The 23638-nt window shown below is 52.9% G+C and overlaps 1 protein-coding gene across 1 annotated transcript; it reads left to right on the top strand.

The window, feature by feature from the left end:
- Positions 1-10938: 10938 nt before the first annotated feature.
- Positions 10939-20713, top strand: DLK2 (delta like non-canonical Notch ligand 2). Its single transcript, XM_077811895.1, has 6 exons — positions 10939-11059; positions 11244-11345; positions 13558-13621; positions 17837-17967; positions 19149-19293; positions 19936-20713. The coding sequence occupies exons 1-6, from the start codon at positions 10939-10941 to the stop codon at positions 20711-20713; spliced, it is 1341 nt and encodes a 446-aa protein (XP_077668021.1).
- The last annotated feature ends 2925 nt before the right edge of the window (positions 20714-23638 follow it).

Below are 23638 nucleotides of genomic sequence, written 5' to 3'. Positions count from 1 at the left end.
AGACGCCACAAACACTAGACTTGGAGGGGAATTCATTTTAGGGCCTCCAACAGGAAGAAGAGTGGGCAAATATCCTAGGTACCAGCCTAGAGATTACAATAAAAGATAAACACAGGAGCCCCTAAGCTAGCCACTGCCTGTGAGACTCCTCCTTTCTGGCATGATCTGAGTAGTCCATCCCTTGAGGGCAGCTAACCACTATCCCTTGAGGTGTCGCTAGGGCTTCTTACACACTGTTGCCCACCAACAGCGATTGCTTCCTGTCTCCTACTTGCAGGCTACTCCCCAGTGCTACCAACTTTCCTGAGTTCAACCTGAGCAACACAATGTAGGGCCCTTGCTGGAGCCAGTCTCGCCAGGCAAAAGCCCCTCTGGTCAGTCAGCTGTCTTCCCCACTTGCCTCCTCTCCTGGGGAAGAGCAGCAGGTCAGGGCTGCTGCAGGAAGCAAGCAAAGCTCTACCCCAGCAAGGAAGGAGCAGAAATAGACCAACAGCTCAGGGGGGCTCCGCTCCCTCCTCCTCTCCTGTAAATAAGGGGTCAGTCTGATCCTCCCCTCTCAATCTCAGCAATGCCAGGCTTGAGAAGGAGGAGAGGAGAGTGAAGAGCCCACGGAGCTGTCCCCTGTCCCAGGCATGAGAATGGGGAGAGGGGACCCCACTGCAACTGCCCCCCAGGCCTGGGAGAGGGGAGGAAGTGCCCTGGAGCTGCAGGAGGAGCAGAGGTGGGACTGGGGGGATAAACTTTTAGGCTGGGGAATGGGCAGAAGTGGGGTGGGGGGAATGTTGGGGTTTGGGGAGAAGCTGGAAGCCCCGCACCACCAGGCAGCCTGCAGCCGGGGCCCAAATCACCCTAGTGAGTATCTCTGGGAGAGTGGCAACATGAACTGTGTCTCTCACACACACTGGGGGTGGGCAGGGGAAGCTCAAAAATCAAAAGACGGAGTAAAAACCTCAGCCTAACCTTTAAAACAATCTCATGATTTTTTGCAGTTGGATTTGTGAACATGTGGGGTGAGCAATATCGCTTCCCTTCCCAATCAGCTCCCAGGCTGCTGCCTATAAGCACCTCTGCCTCACTCCTGGAGCCTCAGCCTCTGAGCCCGCAAGCTTCCCTTTTCTTTTTCTGGTCCCTCTGCCCTCTCCTGGCTAGAGTGGATCTGGGGCCCTGCCCCTCCCAAAATGACCTATGACCCAGTCCTTCACTCCAGCTCATTCTAGCAAGGGTTGAGGCTACCCAGTATTGAGCAAGCAGGTTTGTTCGTAGGAACTGCCATACTGGATCTGCCCACAGGTCCATCTAGGGCCCAGTTAGTTTTCACCCTGGAGCCCCTTGGACCAGCCAAGCTACAGCATGGAGTCCAGAGAGCAGACATAAACCCCAGAAGGAATAACCCCAGCACAGGAGACCCCTTTGCCTGGTGCAGGGCAGACAAGAGGCAGGGCATGGGCAGGCCAGAGGAGGGAGGATTGGATACGGCTTGAACGGATCTTCACTTTTGGTGATTCTACACCCCTACAAAGCCCTGTGGGGCCATTCAAGCAGGGGTGCAACTTAATCACCATTGGCCCAAAGAATTTCTGAATATGGGAATTGCAAGTTGCCTCCCCTGCATTCAGATGCTGGCACCTATGCAACTGCATGGATGGATTTGCCCCAAGTCCAGAATCCTGTCTCCGACAGTGGCCAGTACCTCATGCTTCTGGGGAAGGTACAAGAATCCCTAGTGAACATTTATGGAATAACCAACATCTATAAACTGCTTCTTCCTAATGACTCTGAACTAGAGAGTGGCTTAAGAGCCCAGGAGCTGGAGGGTTTGTATCCCTCCTGGAACTATTTTTTATATCCTTATTATCATTGCCCTGGTTGTTCTCATTGTCCATGTAAATGTCCGATCCTTTTCTGAGTTCCACTGAGCTCATTGTCTTGATATCTTGTGGCAGCGAGTTCCAGGGGTTATAGACACATAAACTTTAAGGCCATAAGGGACCATCATGATTATCTGGTCTGACTTACAGCACATTGCAGACCATAGAACCTCACCCACCCACTCCTGTAATAGGCCCCAACAGGTTATTTATGTTCTGTGTGGAAAAGGGTTACCTTTTATTAATTTTAAATATACTGCCTTTCCATTTAATTGGAATGTCCCCACCCTTGTTCTTGTATGGCACAAGAGGGTAAATAGAAGTGCCATCTGGAAGGGCCAAAAGTGATGTGAAGTCCCATGAACTAATGAGTCTGGTGCTGAGTCTAGGCAATGGCAACCGGGACGTCAAGGTCAGAGAGAATCTGGCACTGGGTTTGAACAGCATCCCCAAGGACTTTGGGGTACTGAAAATGTAGCATTAGGTGGCCCGGGGGGGTTAAGATAGCAGAGAATGCAGAGCTGAGCCAGGGGGGTGTCCCAGCCCAGTTCCTCTTATGCCAGTGTGCATACCACAAACCCACCCTTGCTAATGGCATTAGTTGCCCCTTTGCTTGTCCTCAGTGGCAGCCTCAGCAGCGAGGCCAAAGGACTGAAAGGGCCTTGGAGACTGAACTCCATTTGTACCATCGGAGGACGACCACCAGGGCAGGCTGAGGAAGGGCAGGCAGCGTGAGGGAGTTAGTACTATCACTTAGGCCTTTCCCATTCTTCCTCTTCCCAGGATCGGCTCCAGGTCCCCACCACACTTGTGGGGTGTGTGCATAGTTGTATTTCAACACAGCCACTCTCCACAGGGTGACAGATTGTTGACATGGTGAAAATTACCCAGGAAGAGCCAGAAGCTGTTTCACCTTTGCCCTTAACCCTCTCTCCTGTTTCTGCCACCCCCACCTCCCCAGTACACACACTCACGCTCGTATCCCTGCTGCCCATGGAAGCTATTTCTAAGCAATCCCGGGCATCTGGGGAATGAGGCTCTGAACAAATATCGGAGCGTGCGCGTGCACGCTCACACACAGACACAGACACGTGCTGCTGCTGCTGCAGAGTCAAATATAGACCGTGGGGAAGGGGGAACAATGGCAGGGGGGTCGGGTTACATTGCCGCAGGGCCAGCGGGCTGCGGGTGTTTGTTGTGGGCCAGGGTGGAATGGGAAAAGCGAGGGGGAGGGAGAGAACATTTGTTTTAATGTCTAGCCCCCCGCCTGGTGCTGTGCTATGCTGTGCAGTGTGTGTGTGTGATTGACCTGGAGTGAGAGCCAAGCTATGGGATGATAAATTGAGTTGGCAGCTCAGTGGCTTTTGTGGTCTCTCTCCAGCTGGTTTCCGCTACTCCCCTGTCTCCTGGCCTGGAGGTATTAGAGGGGGCAGGAAGGGGTGAGTTTCACTGGGCTTCTGCACAGAAAAGTGTTTCTCTCTTTGCTTCGGAGAAAGTTTCCCCAGTGGAGGGGAAGCCGCAGCATCACCTGTTCCCTCAGCCCAGCATCTGCTTCATGCCCCTGATGTCCAGTTGCCTCCAAGGAACAGGCTCCAGACAGCAAAAGAAAGGGAAGCAGGTCCAGCTGGTTTTGAAGGTAATTTTTCTGGCTGTATGTGAGTGGTGATAGCACTTTGGAAGTGTGGCCTGGGAGGGCTGTTTAGCTGGCACGTGCCAAAGGAGTGACAGGTCACCCCATTCCAACCCCAGGTTCCCACTTTGTGGGATTTCCTTGAACAGGGGAAAATCTCTGGACAGATTCTTATGGCTAGAAAAAAAATCCTTCCTAATTCTGACCCAGCAGCTGTTCAATGTGAGAAGCTGCTGGGGATGGTGTAGCAGTGATCAGAGGCGAGCAGAGCAGGATCTAAGCCTGAGCTAGGGGGCAGGAATCCCAATCTCCAATCTCAGGGGCTGCAGAAAGAGTTGTCTTTCCTGACTAGGTCTCAAAGAGCTGGACATTGTTATAGCAAGTCCTAGACCAAGGATTCAGCAGGGGAAGGTTGAGAACTCTGCACTCCTGAGCCCCTAGTGCTAGACAAGAAGCTGCAGGTGTTCTCCCACTCCTTTTTCCCCTCTGTCCCCTTCTCCCACTTTCTTTACCTCCCTTCTCCCCATCTCTTACTCTCTGTAAGAATCATACAAGGACCATGGTTAAAAAGTGAAAGGAAAAGTGTCATTTGTTTAAATTCACCCATTTTTTCCTCTCTCAGTTATTGAAATGATTTCTGTTCCCTACCCTACTGCCTGTGAGTTTATATCTCCAGTGACCAAGTGTCACCTCATGTACCCAGATGGCACTCACTCAGTGCCACGGCTCTCACGCTTGAGAGGAACAGAATGGAAAACCCTGGGTCCTGTATTACTTACTGCAATCTAAGCCCGTCTCCCCCTCTTACAGATCCTGGTGAGTTGTACGTACATGCACACGCTGATCTTGACATGGAGTGCGTCTCATTATATGGGTACACACACATTCACTCTGTCAGAGCAGACACACACACTGACGCCACCACGGCTACACAAATACATAACACACACACTCAGTCCAGCAGCACACACAATGCCACTGGCACTCAGAGGTCCTTATCACTCAAACTAAGAAAAATACAATGTAATTGTATGGGACCCTGTTCCCATAGTGGCCTCGCAATGCCCAGCAGTCAGTCCAAGGGCAATATCACAATAAGAGCATGTGAGAACAGGTGAGGACAGGGAACAGGGAGAGATGTGAAGAGTGAGTAATAGCAAGCGCCTGCTACACCAGGGTAGTGTCCAAGGAAGCTGGTGCAGGCAGTACCACTTGAAGGAGGAGGAGGGAGGGAGGTGAGCAGCCTAAGCCCCATATGCTAGCAGTGCCAGGCGCTGCCTGGGCTTGGCAGAGCAGAGGGAGCAAGTGGGGATATTCGGCAATGGTCAAAGAACATTGAACAGCAAGGGAGTTCTTCCTGTTCTTTTAGCAGTGCCAGCCAGGGAGGGAGAGCTCTCCTTCTGCTTTTAGCAGAGGAAGGGGAGATGTACTCTCCTCCTCACTGCTCCCCTTTACTGTAATGCCTAGTATCAAGAGAGGTAGGGTCACACTTGTAGACTGAGTCGGAACACAAAGGGCCTTGAAGAACAGTGCCTTCCATGACTAGGTCTCCTAGGCGCTATGATAATACAACTACTACTACAAAGATGAGGCTAGTGACTTTGCAGAAGATGAAGAACCAGTGAAGGCCTCCCAGGATAGAGCTGGAGCAGTTCTGTTCCATGCACATCTGAGCAGATGGCTGAAGCATCCTGAAGAGACTGAGATATGGATCTGAGGGGCCTCTGGAGACCATGGAAATGGGTGCTCATGCACCTGACTTGTGAAGGGAGCGATTCAGCAAAGAAGGTCTAGAAGATAGATTGAGGTGCAACAGTTTGCTCAGAGACTAGGGGAACTTAGGGCCAAGAGGAGAAAAGAGACCAGTGAGAAGGGAGGTGGTTGAATTGTGGTTACAGCTGAGCATCCTTCTCTATCTAAGAGGGAAGGTGTCTGTCTTGTTGATGTTTGAGTGGAGCAAGTTAAGAGCCAGGTGTCACCGTGTGTGACAAAAGGGAAGGGAGATGCAAGGAGAGGGAGTTGAGGGTGATTAGCATAAAAGCAATAGTTGAGGTAAGTGAAATGATGTGCCCAAGTTGGAAGGGGTGGACAGAGAAGAGAATGGTGTCTTGTATGACAGACATATGAGGCACAGTTATAGAGACAGGTGAGATCCCAGGTAGGGAGGGAGCAGAGACGCCAGCCTGAAGTCCAAGAGGGATGTGTAGCCCATGTCAAACGCGACACTGAGGTCAAGTGTGAGGGAGCCCTAGACAACAGAGGGGAGGAGGAGAGTGCCTGAGGAGGGTGCTTTCAGTGCTCTGGAGTTCAAATTGAAATGGACCAAGGATGCTGTGGGCACTAAGGGTGTTGCAGAGATGATTTTCAACAGTATTTTGCTTTGAAGAGTACATTTGATCTGGGGCCACACTTGACAGCAGTGGGGTCAAAAGTGATTTCTTGAGGAGCACTGCAGCTATGAGTGTGGTAGGGATAGAGCTGCCAAGAAATGAATGGACGATCATAGTGCTGGCAGAGAGAGCCAGAGTGGAGAGGACAGGGCCTGAGAGAAGGTAGTCAGATGTGATGAGCATGGATGTGGTGATTTGGGAGGATTGGGAGACAGGGAGCGCGGAATTAGTGGCTGTGTGCTTTTGTTAACTGATCCAGTTCTGGAGTGGTAGGAAGTGGCAAACTCTGGGCAAGAGGTGAGGGGAAGAGGAGAAAGTGGGCAGGTGGTGGAGCAGATTGGTAATGCTGAAGAGTGAAACTTGCCAGGGCCTTTGGATGTTACACAGCAGTAGACAGGAAGGTGCCTTCCTGGGTTGGAGAGAGGCCTTGCAGAGGACTAGCTGTTCTGTCTAGGTCGGATGAAGAAAGCTTTGGGGCACCAGTACCTCTCCAAGTGATCTCTTAAGGACTTAGAGCTTATCCATGTAATGGAAGGTTCTGGAGGAGCAAGGAAACGTAGAGTTTTTAGAGAGGCAAGTTGGTTTGGAGATGCAGACAGAACAAACAATCAGATGCTCCCCAGGAGTCCTTGTCACCACACATAAAGATCCTTGTTATACACGCACACGCAGACACAAGCAATCAGCTGACTGAAGATGGGACTGACACACCAGTAAGCTTCCTGGAGATCCTTGCCGTCTTGAGTGGATGGAGAAGAAGAAGTTGGTTACTGGAGATCAATTAATGGCTTGTGGATGGTATGAAGAGGAGGGCTGGGATTCACAGAGCATTCAGATTGCTCTTCTGATGGGAGGTGACTGTCAGAATTACTCTGTCTCTGCTTTAAGCAATGGACTATCCCTTGGGGTGAAAACTGGAAGAGCTTGTAGGGCAGCCTTTAAACTAGACAGGAAGGGGCTGAAGGAGGAGCTTTTACTTAATTCAGATAATTTTGCATGTACTTTCAATATAAACATCAAAATAGAAGATGGAGACATTTTTCAAGAGATGATTGATAATGGCGGAAATGAGCACTGATGTATGAAAAGGTATGTAGAAAAAAGCAGCAAGTGTGAGCAGGAAGACTTGATCAAGGCAGGCCTAGATAATGCAGTGATTAAAATGTGGCATCTTTGTGTGGTTGATTCACACAAGGACTCCCAATGTTGCTCCCGTTGCTGGAGCCGTACTGGTGCTAGTGCCACTGGGAGAAGGAGAGAAATGCCAGAGAAGCCAAGACCCTGCTGTGTTAGGGGAGTCTCTTGCCCCATTCTCCATGTGGATCTGAAGCTGCTTGCAGTCCTTGGTTCTCATCTTCCATTCTCAGCAGGAAGCCTGGGTTGGTGTCTCTGCTGGTCAGTCTCCATGAAGCAGATTTTGGCTGGCTGCCAAGCAATATGTGCGTAGTTAAAATCTCCATGACCACTGACCAGCATCCTGTGACATGGGGTAACCCAAGAGTTGTCCTGGGGGTTTCTCCTTGTTTCACGTCTGTTTCTCCAGCCCTTGGGACTGGTTCCTGGCACCCAGTGGTTTCTCCTTCCTTGGCTTTTAATTCCTTGTATCCTTCCCCACCAGACGTCATTCCCCACTTCCTCTCCTCACTCATATGGGACTGTAGCACCCCATCAGTGGGAAGGGGTTGTCTATTCAGCCCTGCACTCCCTTTCAGTGTTTCCTGGGCAGACCCTAGAGGGCTCCAGTGCCATTCCAGATCACAGGGGGATCCTCCCCCCAGGACTGGGACAGAGCTAGGGGGCTCTGGCTCTGTAACAGGGCACTCTCCTCCCTCCTCCTCTCCCCTGCTCCTGCTTTGCAGTGGTGTGTGGCTGCCCCCCATCCCCTAGGTGAGCAAGCACAGGGACAAAAACCTTGGGGCAGATTCTGCGGGGGAGGCCGGAGGGGGAAGATCTCCTGGGAGGGGGCAGGGAGGCGTCAGCCCAGCTCTCGGCTCAGGCAGAGGCGGCTTCCCAGCTGCCAATCGGGCTGGAGCAGGTGAGAGGTGAGTGGGGCAGGGCAGGGGGCTGCCTGCGGCTGGAGGCTCTGGGTTTCCTGGCTCCCGCTCGCCGTCGGGCTGCGGGAGGCGGCATGTCCCGGGGAGGGCGCAGGGATGTGCAGCCACACGCAGCCCCTGGCAGCCGGCCTGAGCGCACGGCAGCGGCGGGAGGAGCAGCCGGAGCGGGGAGCCTCGCAGCAGCTCCGCAGCCCTGCGCCTCCCGAACCCCCCGCAGCCGGGCCGGGCCGGGCATGGCAGCCCCCCTCCGCCGCTCCCCGAGTTAGACCCCGGGAGCCAAAGGAGCCGCTGCGATCGCCGAGGTGAGGAGGCGGGAGGCGGGCAGGACCGGCGGGGGAGATCAGGGGGCGGCCTGCGGGCTGGGGAAGGAGTAGGGGGCGGTGGGCTGGGTGCGGGGCCGCGAGGGGAGGGAGGATCCGGCTGCCTACGGAGGAGGCGAGCAGGCAGCTGCGCGGAGGGCAGGAGCCGGCAGAGGTGCTGCCCCACCGCCAGCTGGAGTCCAGGCTCTCGGTGCCCGGCGGCCTTTGCTGGCTGGCGGGCGGAGAGGAGGCGCCCCCTGCCGGGCCGGGCGCCTGGGGAGGGGGATGTGGCTGAGGTGAGGCGGGGGCAGCACGTGTCTGCACTAAGCGAGCCCCTTTGCAGCTGGCTCGGGGGGAGGAATGGAGGCGTCTGCAGCGGTCCCGGGGACCTGGCTCCCAGGTCCCTCTCTTCTCGCTCCATCCCGCGGGGCAGGGCCGTTCTGGGCTGGGGGTCAGGCTGGATGCAGAGACCCCGCCTGAGTGCACAGGAGTCAGGGGGCTAGGCAGGGCTGACAGTGCTCCTCTCCCCAAAGCACTGAACCTCGAGGGGTGCACCCCAAGGGGCACCACCCCCTGCACACTCCTTGCTGCCCGGGGGAGATCGGGCCCTGGCCTCAAAGAGCCAGAACCTGGAGCTTGAGCAATATCAGGGTGTGCCAGAGAGAGATTCAGGGCCATCCCCTCCAACAGCATCTGGGGGCAGGGGACAATCCTCCTACTTTGCTCTGAGGTGGTTGCTTTTTTCAGCTGATCCACTTTGTGCTCTGCCTTCATTTACAGCTAGTTTAGTTTAGCTCCCTCTCCCAGAAAAGAGAGAGCTGTAGGGAGCCCCTGCGCCCCCACCTCCAAAGTGTGACACTCGCCTAGTGAGCAAACTCGTGTGTCTGTGAAGTCAATGCTAAGGAAGCAGAGAGGTCAGGAGGGCAGCTCTAGGTGGGGAGTGGAGCTTAGAGGTGTAAGTCATAGCCCCTGGAAACCCCAGCCACCAACTCCCCCAGTAACCCTCAGCCACCAATCCCCCCATCCACCAATTCACCCAGAACCCGCTGATCTGGTAGCCCACAGAATCCCTACTCAGCAAGCCTAATAAATACATGAGTACAGTATTGAAAGGAGAAAGTTCCTTCATTTCATGAGAGTGACCTAGGGCTTGGAATAAAGACCTAGCCCCAGTCCAAATACTGCTCATACTGCCTTTGCATTGTCAGAACACCTTATGTTTATTTAGAGCCTTTAATCCCAAAGGCTCGCATGGTCTTTGCATGCTGCCTCCCCACTACTGGAAGGTTCTACCTGAGCTGCAGGTACAGCGTTGGGAATAATGTCCACATTTTGATGGTCATGCCTCAAACTGGGACACTTCATGAGAAATCTAAGGGAAAATGACCTTTTCAATGACATGTGGTATGAGGCTCAGCTCCTAATGGCCCCAGAGGAGCAGGCTGCCAACTGTTCAATCATAATCCCTAAATTATTTTATAAGATTCACAGGAATCACTTCACCCTCGCCTGAAATGCAGCAGCTGTTCAACAGCTCACACCAACACTACATAGCACTTTAGGACAGGAAGTGAAGGAGAATCCTGTGCCCAAATGTAAACTGCAAGGGGGAATTCAGGGAGGTAGAATGTAATTATCTGTGGTGGAATTTGGTCAGGCTAATCAGAAGTGCCATGGGACTTGTAATGGCCACAGGTGGTTAGAATCTTTGTTCTGCAACTCATTTGAATGATGCTTCTAGCAGCACCGTACCTCTAAGACAACAGGACAGTCCAGACTCAGACCAGCCCGCTGCTGAGGTACCAGTGTCACTTCCTGAAGAGTCTGTCCGCTGCCTGCATCCTAGGAAGTCTCCCATCCAAGCATTAGCTCAGCCCAGCACTGCATTGCTTGCAAGCCACCCTTAAGGTAGAACAGCCCCTGTCCTTCCCATCCACATGTTTGGGTAGAGTCCCTCCATATGCTCATCATTCTCCTAGGAAAATTGCCTGGCCCTTCTGATCTGGTTATATTTCTTTCCCTATTGTGTCAATTGCCTGCCCATAACAGTCCTAATGTGCCCCAGAAAGCTATGAAGGAACAAGGCCTTTTTGGGAAGTAGTAGTGCTGCTCCAGGAGGGCAAGCAGTGGATGGAAAATAAATGGCCTCAGAAACATTGGAGCTACCAGTGGCGCTGCAGGAAGACAGGAGAAACAGGAAAGAATGAACTACAGTTAATTAGGAAGGGAATCTTTGCTTTTGCTTCTTTAAGCTTTAACCCCAAATCTAGGGGCCTTTACCCCACTCCCATGTCCTGCAAATGTTGCTCCTGGCAGTACTGACCGCCTGCCAGAGTTGGAGGGATTTATTTTCCTCCCTCCCCCTTTTGAGTCTGGCAGAGACAGAAGCAATTTCCCTGCTTAGCCATCAGCTTTATTAGGTTTGCTAGCTGCAGCTCAGAGTCTAGTGAGAGGACATAAAGTCACCAGCTCTACATCTGAGTGCAGTTGGCTGCACTGATTGCAGAGGCAGTGAGGACTGAGAAGCAATCTCCTCAGCACAGCCTGAGCTGCACCTCAGAGAGTGTCACCTGTCCATTCAGACTGCAGTTAAGATGCATTGGTAGAGTCATGTGGGTGATCTCAGTATTGAATAAAAATGGGGATTGTTCCCCTATGCTGGGGAAGTGGGGTTGCTGGAGGGGAAGGCTGAGATACATGGATGGGCTCCAGTTTAATATCCTTAGTCATTATATACAGTACACAGATATAATTCTGCTTTATACATTTAAAGGAGGCTGTTTGGACCCTGGAGCGCTGGTTGTCCCCATGAGAGGAGGTAGCCCAGAAAGACCTGGTGGAGAGATGTAGTGAGAAAGTGACAAGTGGACAATCCTTGTAAAAATGCATGTGAACTTAGAGAAATAGGATGATGGGGAGAAAGGAATGTGTGAAGCAACCCAACAAGGCTGCAGGGGGGTGGGTGTAGGGTTTTTCTGACTGTTCTCTTTATGTCTCTGTAGGTGTTCATCTCGGTGGGGCCACATTGACCATGCTTAGAAGTTTCTGTCTTCAGCTCATGTCCTTGGTTTGGATCCTCTTGGCCCATCACCATCTTGCCCAAGGTGAGACTCAGTAGACATGTGTCTTTCTCCTGTGTCCATCCTTCCAAACCCACTTTGGTGCTCCTGAAGTCTCCTCACATCACTGTTGTCCAGCAAAAGGAAGCTGATCCGACAGATGAGAGCAGAGGCTCTGCTTAGCCAGTAGGCGTACTGTGCATAACTGGCTGCTTTCCAGAAGTGTCATATCAGTGCAGTGCTAGGCAATGCCCAAAGGGACAGAGGATAGGACTCCCTTGGGCTGCATAGGGAGCTCACTCACTTTCTATAAAAATGGCTGGATTATGGTAATGGACACAAAAGTTCCAAGAGGCAGGGAAAGGCAGGAGGAGTGCAAAACTCCAACTTGGATCCTGAATTTGCCCCAGTTAAGTGGTGAAGCCACAAAGCACCCACCATTGCAGAGTGCTTATAGACATGAAACAAGATAGTACTCAGCCACAGGCTGAATTGGCCCCTCATGCTGCTCCAGATTAGCCATGGCACATTATGGGAGTTTCTGGTCTTGGTCTGGGCCAGAGGGAGTCTGCCTCCCGCTTGCAGTGGAGGCCGTTAGGATGCAGTGAGGAGAACACGCCATCCCCTCTGACTTCTCATGTTCCAAAAGTCTCTTTTGCTGGCAGCCTGATATAAGCTCTGCTGATGGGATTCGAGATTCAGCACAGGCCAAGGGGAGATGGACTCAATCAGCTACCAGTCCTCCATCTCCAAGACGGGGGCTGAAGGAGGCTCAGTCCCCAAGATAAGAGGTCCAATTTCCTGATATTTGCTTCTGCTCTCCCATTCCTACCCCATGCGGGTCTCTCTTCCTGCTCTCTTTGTCTGACTCCTGCCCATGTTTCAGGTGTGCAGTGACACCTGCTGGACAGGGGGCAGGATGAGAAGCTGTTTGCTTTGTTCTTGCCCCTGGCTCTCAAAGCCTAAGAGTAACAATGATGGGGAGTGGAGCTCCCCCAGCTTGTCCCAGCCACAAGACAATGTGGGACTGAGCGCTCTGGACTGAGTCTAATGGCCACTTCTGAGCCCTGGAAAGCCATGTCTCAGTGATAATCAGTGAATAGGAAGAAGAGAGCAGGTGACCCGAGAGGGAGAGGCAGAGAGCAATGAACAGGAGGGAAGAGGGCTGGAGATGAAAGGAGACACCTGACTGAAGAAAGGAGGCCAGTGGTGGGGAGGAGGAGCAGCGCGGTCAGGCCATGGCTCAGTTACAGCCTTTGGGGCCTTTAAATAAATAAACAGAACTTGACACCTGTCAGGTAATAATGCCCCACTCTTGCCTTCCTCTCTGCAATAGAGTGAGGGATTGTTACTCAGAGCCTGGCCTTGGCAGAGCCTCGCAGCATAGCACTCTGAAAGCATCTGCAGCCCTAGGGATAGAGGCCCTGCTGGGGACTGAGATGGTGCCAGTCCAGCCTCACTCACCTCACATCTTGGGGAAACTTGGCTTTTCCCAAAGGACACAAATGTTTAGAATCTTTAGAATAGAAGGAATCCTTCTCAAGGCCCTTAAGCTCCTCACATTTCTGCTCGGAAGCTAATCCTAGACTTTACTATCATTATTATTTATTATATTATAGTAGCACCTGGAGGCCCCAGTAGGATGAGTCCCTATTGGGCTGGGTGCTGTAAACCCACAAGTAATACATATTCCCTCCCAGAACAGCCACAGTCTTAGGAAAGTGCCACAGACAGGGTGAAGGACATGATCCCAATACGTAATTTTCAAGCACATTGTTAGTTTTCTGAACAAAGACGCAGTGTTTCAGCCACCTACCTGCTGTGTCTTGTCACAGCCCTAGATTGTGAGCTCTCTGGAGCAGGGATTGTCTTGTTTATACAGCACCTAGCACACCAGTGCCCCTAATTCTTGATTGGGGTCCCAAAATGCTGTTGTCATACAAGTACTACCTGTTTCTGTGCACCTGCTCCTCACTGTCTGATCCTTCCCTGTGCAGATGGTCTCTTGTAAAGCCCTCACACCCAGTGCGGTAGTGACATAATGAGGGGCAGTCAGAGATAAATGAAGGAGGGGGAAGTGAGCACTTGCAAGATAAAAGGGGTATATCGCCCCAGGGCCCTCAGCGTGGATAGATCTGACCTAATAGGGGCCCTTGGCATGAGCAGTTCTGGAACCCTGGGGATTGCATGCACTGGTTTATGCTTGCTTTTCTGACCTCCTTGTGCACTAACTCCCACTCTCTGCCCTGTCCTGCAGGTGATGACTGCAGTGAGCACTGTAACTTGGCCCACGGCTGCTGTGACCAGGACGGCAAGTGCAGGTATGGTGTCTGGAATTCCAGTGTGGGTGCATTTCAACTTTAACCATTCCTGGGACAGCTGATCTCCAGCTCCATGCACTGTTTCCCTGGGACATCCAAACCCTTTCCTAGGTCAAAGAACGCAAAGGGACTCATCCTACTCAACTCATCCAGATCTCAGTCCCCAGGGTCCAAGAGTCACATACTCCAGCCAACTGGATGGACCACCCTCGTTGTGGGAAAGGGTTGTGGGCTTTGCTTCAATACCTTTAGATCCCACCTGAAGCCAACAAACTTGCACAGTTCTGCAGAGGCAAAGTGGCCCCTATAATCTCAACAGCAGTCTGATAGGCAGCACAGCAATGTGTGAGACACTAGGGATCCTCAGGGCTTAGATATTACAGTGATGGGTATCCTAGACAGAGAACGATAGCCACCCAGACAGCAGGAAAAGGTTAATTGTAAGCTGCTTTAGACTCTGAGCTCTTTGGGGCAGAGACTGTCTTCCTGTGGGTGTGCAATGTGGGTACTTGCAGAACACATAACATACATGATAACAGAAGGCCACAGTAGCGTTGACACCCACAACAGAAAGAGCAGCATTAGCTAGAATCCTGGCTTAGGGTTCAGATATAACAGTGTCACTGGAGCCGTACTCTCTCTGTGCTACTTGTTGCAGGTGGGAATGGGGGAACCCACTGTGGCTCAGTTCTGTAGTGATGGCCTCTAAGACAGTGATGTGGCTGGTTTCAGGGGTGGCAGGTTTGTATAATTTTTGGTGGTGCCCAGAACAGGTTCAAGTCATGCTCCCCTCCCCCACCCCCTGCCCACCTCCCTAAGGGTCTGGGAGGGCGTTTGGGTGCGGGCTCTAGGCTGGGGCAGAAGGTGGGCTCTGGGAGGGAGTTGGGATGCAGGGGAGGGGTTGGGGGAGGAGGAGTGGGTGTGGGGGATGGGCTCTGAGAGGGAGTTTGGGTGCGGGGGATGGGCTGGTGCAGGAGGGGGCTCAGGGCTGGGACTGAGGGTTGGGGTGCAAGATGGTGAGGGCTCTGGGATGGGGCAGGGCTGAGGCTGAGGAGCTTGGGGTGCAGACAGGCTGCCTCGGGGCTGGGGCTAGGGCCAGGGAGGAGGACTCCCCCCAACCCTCTCCTCCACTGGTACTGCCCCTCACTGTAGCCTCACTGGGGGTGGGGGATGGGGCTGCCGCTTGCCCAGCATGGGGCAGGAACAGTGACTGTGGGCGGGGGGGGGGGGAAGGGTGTCACAACACTCACCCAAGCCCCAGCTGCTCAGGTCCAGGAAGCCCCCTCATCTCCCCTGTGATAGGTGGTTGCTGGAGGGGGAGGGAGCTGCCATCACATGTGGCTTCCTCCCCTGCTGCAACCTCCTGCCCCACACCATAGTCTCACAGGGGACAGCTGCCCCTTGCCTGCAGGGCAGGATCACAGGGTCAGACACTCAAGGAAGCCCTAGCAGCTGCTCAGGTGAATGAGGTCCAGAGGTATCCCGGCTGGAAACCCACTCTGGGTCACCTCCCAGTGGGTGCCGGGGGAGGGGAGGGCTGGGCTGCCAATCATGTGTGCACCTCCTCAGGTGTAGCAGCAGCCAGCTGCCGCAGGCCTGCTCTTGTTCTGTAACCTAGCCTCAGGCAGCAGCAGCAGCCGCAGGGCAGGTGAGGGAGAGCAGCGCAGAGCAGCAGGGCAGCCCCCAGCTTTCAATCAGGCATGGACGCTCTGGGGCCCGGGGGGAGGCACGCGGGGGGGTGGCAGGCAGGGGCCAGGCCGGGGAAGAGACCTGGCTCCAAACATTGGTGGAGCTGGGCCCCTGGCCTTGAATATTCCTGGATCCCGGGCACCACAGACCCATGTAACTCGCTGCCCCTGGCTGGTTTGGGGCACAAGAGGTGGCAAGGGCAAGTCAAGGGTGCTGTGCTAGTCAGGATGGTGGTCTTGCTGCCTATTATTGAGGTGGTTACAGAGGTGTTAGCTACTGCCTTCCCTTTTCAGGTCACCCTTGTTCTCTGAACCCTCCTACAGCTTGGCAGCCTCTTCTCCCCATCATCTGGTTCTCAGAGAGACTCTCTGGCTAGCCTGTGCTAGCTCTGGCTGCCTCTGTCTGGACTTTCATTGCCCAGATGTGGAGAAGCTCAGAGCTCCTGCTATCTTGCTGGAGCCTATTGGGATTGTAGGCGCTGCATTGAGTTTGTGAGGTTTAATTCTGTGATACGTTTTGAGTCCGATTCTTATATCTTCCCTGCTGTCACCTCAGCTCAGTTCTACTTTAATCCGGGTGCTCTCTTTCTCGGACACATAATCTCTTCTTTCCCCATTGGGGAGTCGGGCACTGTCCAATCAGGGAACACTTACAATCAGTGCCCACTGTCCTGTTAGGTCCAGAATGCTGCTGTGTACTGCAGTGACTGGTTTCTCCATCACACTCTTATGGTGAGCTTGTAGAATAAGGTAATACTATACATGGATCCCATCTGGCATACTGTACATGGCTTCACATCTGGATTATTGTGCAGTGCCTTGAGTCCCACAATTCAGGAAGTGTGATGAGGTGTTCATCCCACATGTGCTGGACAAGGGTTAATATGGGCCTGAGAGACCAATTAACCTGCCTGCTCATACCTGGAGGGTAGGCCAGGCATAATTAGAGATAAAGCCCAGCTGGGGGAAGAGCAGGGTTTGTTTCTATAAAGAGCTGGGTGAGCCCAGTTAGGGAGGAGAGACCCAGAGGAGTAGAGGTAGAAAGTTTCTGCTCTAGGAAGCAGCCTGATAGGAGGCTGAGAAGCAGGGAAGGCTGGTTGGCTACTGCAGGAGTGAGCTGGAAGCCTGACTGGAGACAGGGACCCTGAGGCGTTATAGCCTGCCAGAACCCGGGAGGGAGGGAAGGGAGGAAGGAATGTGCTGCTCCCTGGACAGTGGGTTGTTCAAGGTACAGGAATCTGACAAGGTATGGGGACAATCTGTAGGAGATGAGGCACACTTGTGAGGAAGAGGCAGCCAGCTGAGGGCTGAAGATTTGGTTTTGTTGATATTTCTTTTGTTCTTTGGTAAAGGACTCTATGGCCCTGGGAAGGGCAGGAATTTTCAAATTGTCCTCGCCCTCTGGTCAGACCAATCTTATAGCTGGAGTAGGCCAAAGGACAGTGAGGGGAAACTGAGGCAAAAGTTGCTGCAATGCCAGAGCCAGAGAGGAGGGGGTGAGTTGAGCTGGTAGCTTTGTTGCAGGAAGGAAATGGACACATTATACTAGTAAAAAGAAAGCAACAAAATGTACAAAGCTACGGGGCCCTGGGGGGAATTCTGCATCCCTGATGGTGCCTGCCACCTGCCCTTTAGCTTGGCTGGAAAGGTACAGGCATTTTCTTTCTGTCTAATTTGATACTTGGATACAGAGCAGATTACTGGGAGGAGGACAATGTGGACTAGCAATTAAAATCAAGGCTGTTAGCCAAATGTCTGGGGTTCTGTTACTGGCTCTGCCTCTGCCACCCTATGTAGCCTTGTTGGGTAAATCTTTTCTTCTCTGCCTCAATTCCCACATCTGTAAAATGCAGATAATGTTTACCTCCATCCCTTGGGAGGAGTAAGGCATTAAATGTTGGGAAAGGGCTTTGATGCTGAAGTGTGTGAAAGCATGTGCTGAGTGCTGCTACTCCAGCTTTTATGGGAGAAAATAAATGCGGTAGTAGCGGTCGACATGTACGCACACAATGTCACTACAGCCACGTTACCAGACCAGGCATATGTTTACGCTGCAGTCACGGGTGTGATCGCAGCTCAGTGGACTTACCAGAGCTAGCTTTAAGTGATGCTGCGGCGTGATGGGCTAGCTGTAGAGGAATTACCCACGGTTCCAGGAATACTTACGCTGCCGGCACTGCCCCGGCTTCACTGCTTCTGGGACCCAAGCTGGCTACAATAAAGCTTGCTTGGGTACATCTATACCAGCTACAATTACACCTCATGATTAGAGTGTAGACATGCCCAGGATCTGTCATCTTTGCCTCCTCCCGTGGCCTTGATGGGCTCCCCAGAAGAAGCAATTTTCTGCCTCCTGGGGGCGCTTTGAGAGAAGACTTTCCAAGCACCCCACACACCTATAGCAAGCGCAGGATGGTGTGTGAAGATAGGCTTACGTAAGCCATCGCATAATCCACTTCTTGTCCATACTGTGCTGCTACTGGGGAGGCTGCTGTGCTCGGACTGACCCTCCTGTATCCTCTTGCAGGTGCGATCCAGGCTGGGAAGGAGAGTACTGCGAGGAGTGTGTGCGGATGCCGGGCTGTCTCCATGGTACATGCCATCAGCCTTGGCAATGCATCTGTCACAATAGCTGGGCTGGCAAGTTCTGTGACAAAGGTAGGTCCCACCAGCTGGACAGGAATCAGCTTGCTTCAGCAAAGGGTTCAGTGACTGGTAACTTGTTTACAATAAAGATCTCCAGGTGGGGAAAATGTGGTGGGGGGGGGGAGGGTCCAAGTGCCCTGCAAAGCAAGGGAGGGGAATGTGGAGGGCACAGGCATTCGAGGCACCAGGTGTTAATCCAGCTGCCTGAGCGTATCCCCATGAGATTCTATTTTTTACTCTTTCACGATTAGGGCAGGAGCCCAGCACACATTCCCTAAATGAAAGGTTGATGTTGCCGTTTAGGTGACCAGCGTTTTCTCATTGTGATGCTTGCATGGGAGGCTGGGGTCTTACCTTTCTGTCAGAGATTTGGCCCATCCCTTTTCCTTTCTACAGAAGGTGGTCAGGCTGCTGGGCTCTGATTCCCAGTTTGCAGGGCCCCTGATGCTGTGACATTGATGGGCCTGAGGCAGTGGCGTTAATGGTATTCACTGGCTTTCCCTCACTGTTGTGTCTGCTGACAGTGCTTTCTATTTCCATCTGCACTTTCTGCCTTTGGCAGCCAGCTGGGTGGGAGCCACTCACTCTGTCCACTTCAAATGGAAGTGAGTGATGAAGCAGCTTCGTGGCATAGCTAATCTGCCCTCCAGCTAGGGGTCTCGGGGTTCTGCGCTTCAGACTGGAGGGTGTTCAGAATGCAGTACGCAGTTATTCTACGGCGCTCAGAGCCGCAGGGCAGCTAAGGGCTTTCCCTTCTCTGCATCTCGCTTTCCCTGCCATATAGAACAATGTAAAAGTGCGTTGAGAGCTGTCACTGAAGAGTTTAAGGCCAGATGGGACCACCAGCTTATCCAAACTGTCTGACCCCTCTATACCACAGGCCATTAAACCCTGCTCAGCCACCCCCACTCCAAGCCCAACCACCAGAATTAGACCAAAGTTTTACAGCCCTCAGAAGGCTAAACTACTGTGTGCCACAGGCAGAGAACAGGCGGGACTGAGGTGCTCCAGTGCCTGAGGCAATGACAGGGAACTGACTGAGTTGTACCCCAGTGAGTTCTGTGTAAAAGCCATGCTGCTGGGACTGAGGGAAGCTGCAGCTCATGATTCATCTTTTCCCTTTGGGGTGGGGTTGACAGTTCTTGTTGGCACCAGCTCAGCTTACCAAATGCCTCCCCTTTCTCTCTCCTCAGACGTACACATCTGTGAACATGAGCTCCCCTGCCAGAACGGGGCCGAGTGCGTCTATGACGGGGACGGGGAGTATTCCTGCCTGTGTCCTGAGGGCTTCCATGGGAAGGACTGTGAGCGGAAGACAGGGCCATGTGAGAAGGCAGGGTGAGAGAGAGCGGCAGGGCAGGTGGAGATTACATAAGGCATTAGCTCCAGCTCCTACTCTATCAATCAATAGCCCAGCTTGGATCATTAGCTGTGGATTTCCTTGTTTATGGCACGAAGCCAAAATCTTCCTAGTCTTTAGGGGAGCTTTGGTTTAGCTAACTGTAAACTAACTGTGGGCAGCTCCCACAGTGGATGGAGTCTGAGCTGTGATCAGAGGAGATTCCAGTCACTCACGGTTAACGCAGTGACCCTGCCTCTGCTTTGCACTCAGGGAAACTTACTGGGAGTCAGCCTTCTCCTTTGTAAGGTTTGGCTTTAGGCTTTTCCTGATGTGGGATTGGCCAGTGACTTGGCCACACTCTCTAGAAGGGTGGGACGTAGCTGGGCTCCAGGTGTGTCTGTGTACGTCCATAGAGACATCTTTGGCGGCCTTTTTCCCCTCTGTGCACAGGGACCCAAACACCTGCCCTTTTCTCTCCCCCGCTTGAGGGTGGAATTCCCCCTTATGCAGAGACCAAGCACAAGGCCTAGGCACCACTTAAGCCCATGAGTGCATTTCACCCTGAGAATGCAAGTCTATCTGGGGCCAGAGCTATGTCCTATCCAAGCCTGTGATCTGTTCCTGCTCTCTGCCTGCAGGTTTCCATGCAGGAATGGTGGCCAGTGCCAGGACGAGAACGGCTTTGCTAGGAACTTCACCTGCAAGTGCCTGGCTGGCTTTATCGGTGCCCTCTGTGAGAATGATGTAGATGACTGCCTGATGCGTCCCTGTGCCAATGGTGCCACCTGCCATGATGGCTTGAACCGCTTTTCCTGCCAGTGCCAGGTGGGCTTCGAAGGCCGTTTCTGCACCATCAACATTGACGACTGTGCCAGCCGCCCATGCAAAAATGGGGCAAAGTGTTATGATCGCATCAATGATTTTGACTGCTTGTGTCCTGACGGTTTTACTGGCAAAACGTGTGAGGTCTCCACTCCGGAACCGACCTGGGTCACCTTCTACCTGCCTGCTAACAGGGAGAACAACGGTGCTGTGAAAAGCACAACCAGCGAGCATCTCTGGGTCACGCAGCCCGAGCCAGTCAGGACTGTGGTTACTGGGAGGCGGGTTGCCAACCACAGCGAGAGAGCCAGTGGGGGAGGGCTGTTGAAAATTTCTGTGAAAGAGGTGGTGACCCAGCGGGACGCAGGGTTGAGTAAGTCCCAGCTGGTGACCGTGCTGGTGTTTGGGATACTCACAGCTGCGCTGGTCCTGGTGACCATACTGTTAATGCTGCGGAACCGGCAGAGAGGGCGTCAGAGGTCAAACTGGTACCAAAGCCCCTCACAGGCTGCAAGGAAGCTCCAGGAACAAGAATGTCAAGTGGGCATGTTAAATACAGTCATGGTAGAACCCAGGAAGACAACAGAGCTGTGAGGACTCTGGCACTCTTAGAGTGGGGCCCTGCCAGGCAGTCATGCCAATGAACCCTTCAAACTACGCCCTGGGAGCCATTCTGGTTGGGTATCTCCAAAGTACTAAAGGTCTTTGGTATAACCTGGTCTGTGAATCAGTGGGGAGGGGGTTTCCACAAGGCAGCGAATTCGTATTTGAAAACAGAACTCTCGAACAGGGTGTGACCAGCCTGTCCTGGATCTAATCCATCTCCATCAACCAGGCGCACCTAGGAGTCCAGAGCAAGGGCTGCGTCCAAACAGCCCACTACTGGAAACGGCAGCACACTGACTTTGTCAGCTAGCACCAGAAGACATTGGTACCATCTTATACTAAACCACGCTAGAAATGAGACTGATCATGGCAGACCAGAAGAGGGGCATGACCCTCTGAGAAACTCAAACTCTGCCAGGCCCCTGGATGCTTGGTAATTCCTAGTGTTGACACTAGTGCCATCTTTGGCCTACTGTTCACAATGGGGCTAGGGCTTCTGGAGCTGTTGGGCTCTGTGTCTGCCCTTCTGTAGTGCTGTGGGGCTCCCAGCTCTTTCTGGTGGCCATAGTTTGTCTGTTCCAACTGCACAGTCCAAAGGAGTGAGCAAACGGGCTCCCTCCATAGCCTTGAAGTGCTGTGAGCTGGTTGGGAGAGACTCCAGAGGTGGCTTGAGAGCCCATCTTGCCCTGATACCATGTCCCTTCTTGTGAGAGTGTTTTGTACCTTGCTGCTGCTGATCCATCTGTCTTTTCCCCCTTTATCAAACTGGTTTGTGTGTCTTCTACTAGTAATGCACAAAGCTCCTTCTGCACCCCAACACATGCTTCTGCTTCCCCACTCGCTGAGGGGGAGAGCCAGATGTGTTAAAAACACAGCCATCTCCCCTCCAGTATTCTGGAGGACTGGGCTGGTCCCTACCACATGCCCCTGCAGGTGGAATTGAATTTGGAGGAGGCTGGAAGTAAGCTCTGGTTGGTTCAGAAGTAGTCCAGCTCCCAGTTCCTGACTGCCTCTCCCAGGCACAGAGCTGGGAGTAAGCTAAAACCAGCCATTGTAGCACCTTTCAATACAAAGTGAGGGCGAGGCTCTCTCTACAGGATGCAGGGGCAGATTAAAGTTTTGGATTGCCCTGAGGAACAGAAAGGTAGCCCTACCTGCTCAGCAGCCATTGGTGCACCTTTCAGTAGGAAGCACACCTGTCCTGATCCCTAAAACACTGCAGAGGGAATGGGACACTTAACCACAGATCTAGGTAATCTCCTGGCTGGTCCAGTCCAATCACCGTTGACAGATCATTCACCCCCTCCCTGCCAAGGACAGCATAGGGCTAGACACCATGCCTCAAACAAGGGTGAGAGAGTTTCCCTGTTTCTCTCCACTGCCCCACAGCCTTGCTATGTCGTATTCAGGCAGGGTTCACAGAGGCCATGCCACAGCCAAGGTAAAGGAGCTAGAGCCCCAGGTGGAAGGGCGGGCTCCTGCGTGGGAATGAGGCAGAGCAGGCAAAGGGGCTAGAGGGAGAGGAGATTAGGGCTTTACAAGGAAGATTATTTTTTTTAATACACTGATGGATGATGTAACTTTATCAAATAAAATACCAGAACCAGCATGGAGCCTAACAAGACCACAAGCAGAGCCCTTTGCTGGTGGTTTTCTCTCTTCTGCCCAAGTCCACCCTAAATCTTTGCCAGAGGAGCTTCCCCATAGCCCCTCTAATACCTGATTCTCATGCTGTACCTCAGAGAGACCCTCTAACCCATGGAGCCTGCTGGGGGGTCCTCAATCCTATTTCCCCCAAAACAGAAAGGCAGTATTACAACTTGGGCTACAGCTCAATGAGCAAAGAGGGACCAGAGCACCCCGCAGGGATGCAGCTGGGTCCTGCAGCCTCAGGTGCAGGAAAGGGGCACCTGTGTCTCAGGTCAGCCTGGAGAAGGATTTGCTTCTGCTATGGGCATCCTCAGAGTGGTGGAGAGAGGGGCTGTGTGGTAATGGCAGGGTCCCCAAACTGCACACTAGGAGAGCGAGATGGGTTATGAGTCTGTCTAACCTAACTATGGGCAGTGGGAGGGGAAATGGGGAGAGATCTCACACCAAAGGATGGAGGAAAACTCCCACCCATGGGGAGGTAAGAAAGGGAGGTTCAGCTTACATAGGCCAACGTCATTGTGTGGAAGACATGGATTCAAAACCCAGCTCTGCTGCTCCCTCATTCCCTGCCCACACCCCAGATCCCCAGGCTGGTAAGCTCTACCCTATCATGTGAGATACCCAGGCTTCAGTCTTCATTATAGGGGCCTCTCTCTATGGCCAAGCTGGAATCAGAGCAGTGCTGAGGAGCTTTGAGGAGAAGATTTCTCCAGCCTCCTGAACCAGAAGGTTGTAGAGCTGGGGGAGGAGGGATATAAGATCTCCTTTGGAATAGTGCCACCTAGATTAACTTTGGAGGCCTTTAAACACCTGAAGGGTGTGGGGTCCCCGAGCAGCCATAACGAGTACAACATGCAACACTGACACCATCTCTGGGCACTAGCGTATTTGTACGTACAGGGGGCCAGATCCTGTCCCTAACCCAATGCCCACTATTCAGTCTGCTGAGGCTGTGCCGTAAGGAAACCACAGCTCAGGGGAGGAGGTATCTGCAACCTGTGCTGGGCTCCCAGCATGCGAAAGGGCTTACTCCAGCAGGAGATGTAGGGACAGAGGAACCATGGCTCCTAAGCACTGCCTGTCACTGGTGTCAGTGTGGAGAGTCATGGGCTGCTTTGTGGAGGCCGGTGAGGAGACTGCACCTGAAAACTGTGTGCGTGAGGGAATCTTCTGACTGGGAGAGGGATTGTGAGGAGGCCTGGTTCTGGGGAAAGGGGAGCAGTGATGAGGGCCAGGGCCAGAGCCAGAGAACAAACAGAGAGC

This window comes from Eretmochelys imbricata, chromosome 3 (assembly GCF_965152235.1).
Source record: "Eretmochelys imbricata isolate rEreImb1 chromosome 3, rEreImb1.hap1, whole genome shotgun sequence".
In the NCBI taxonomy this organism is placed as follows: Eukaryota; Metazoa; Chordata; order Testudines; family Cheloniidae; genus Eretmochelys; species Eretmochelys imbricata.
This window is presented reverse-complemented; position numbering and strand designations above follow the sequence as displayed.

Bases quoted from the DNA above. Each gene is read 5' to 3' on its own strand.
- DLK2 (XM_077811895.1), top strand. From the start codon at position 10,939: ATGGATGGGCTCCAGTTTAATATCCTTAGTCATTATATACAGTACACA. The intron at 11,060-11,243 runs GTAGCCCAGAAA...ATGTCTCTGTAG, and splicing joins GGTTGTCCCCATGAGAGGAG to GTGTTCATCTCGGTGGGGCC. The intron at 13,622-17,836 runs GTATGGTGTCTG...ATCCTCTTGCAG, and splicing joins GACCAGGACGGCAAGTGCAG to GTGCGATCCAGGCTGGGAAG.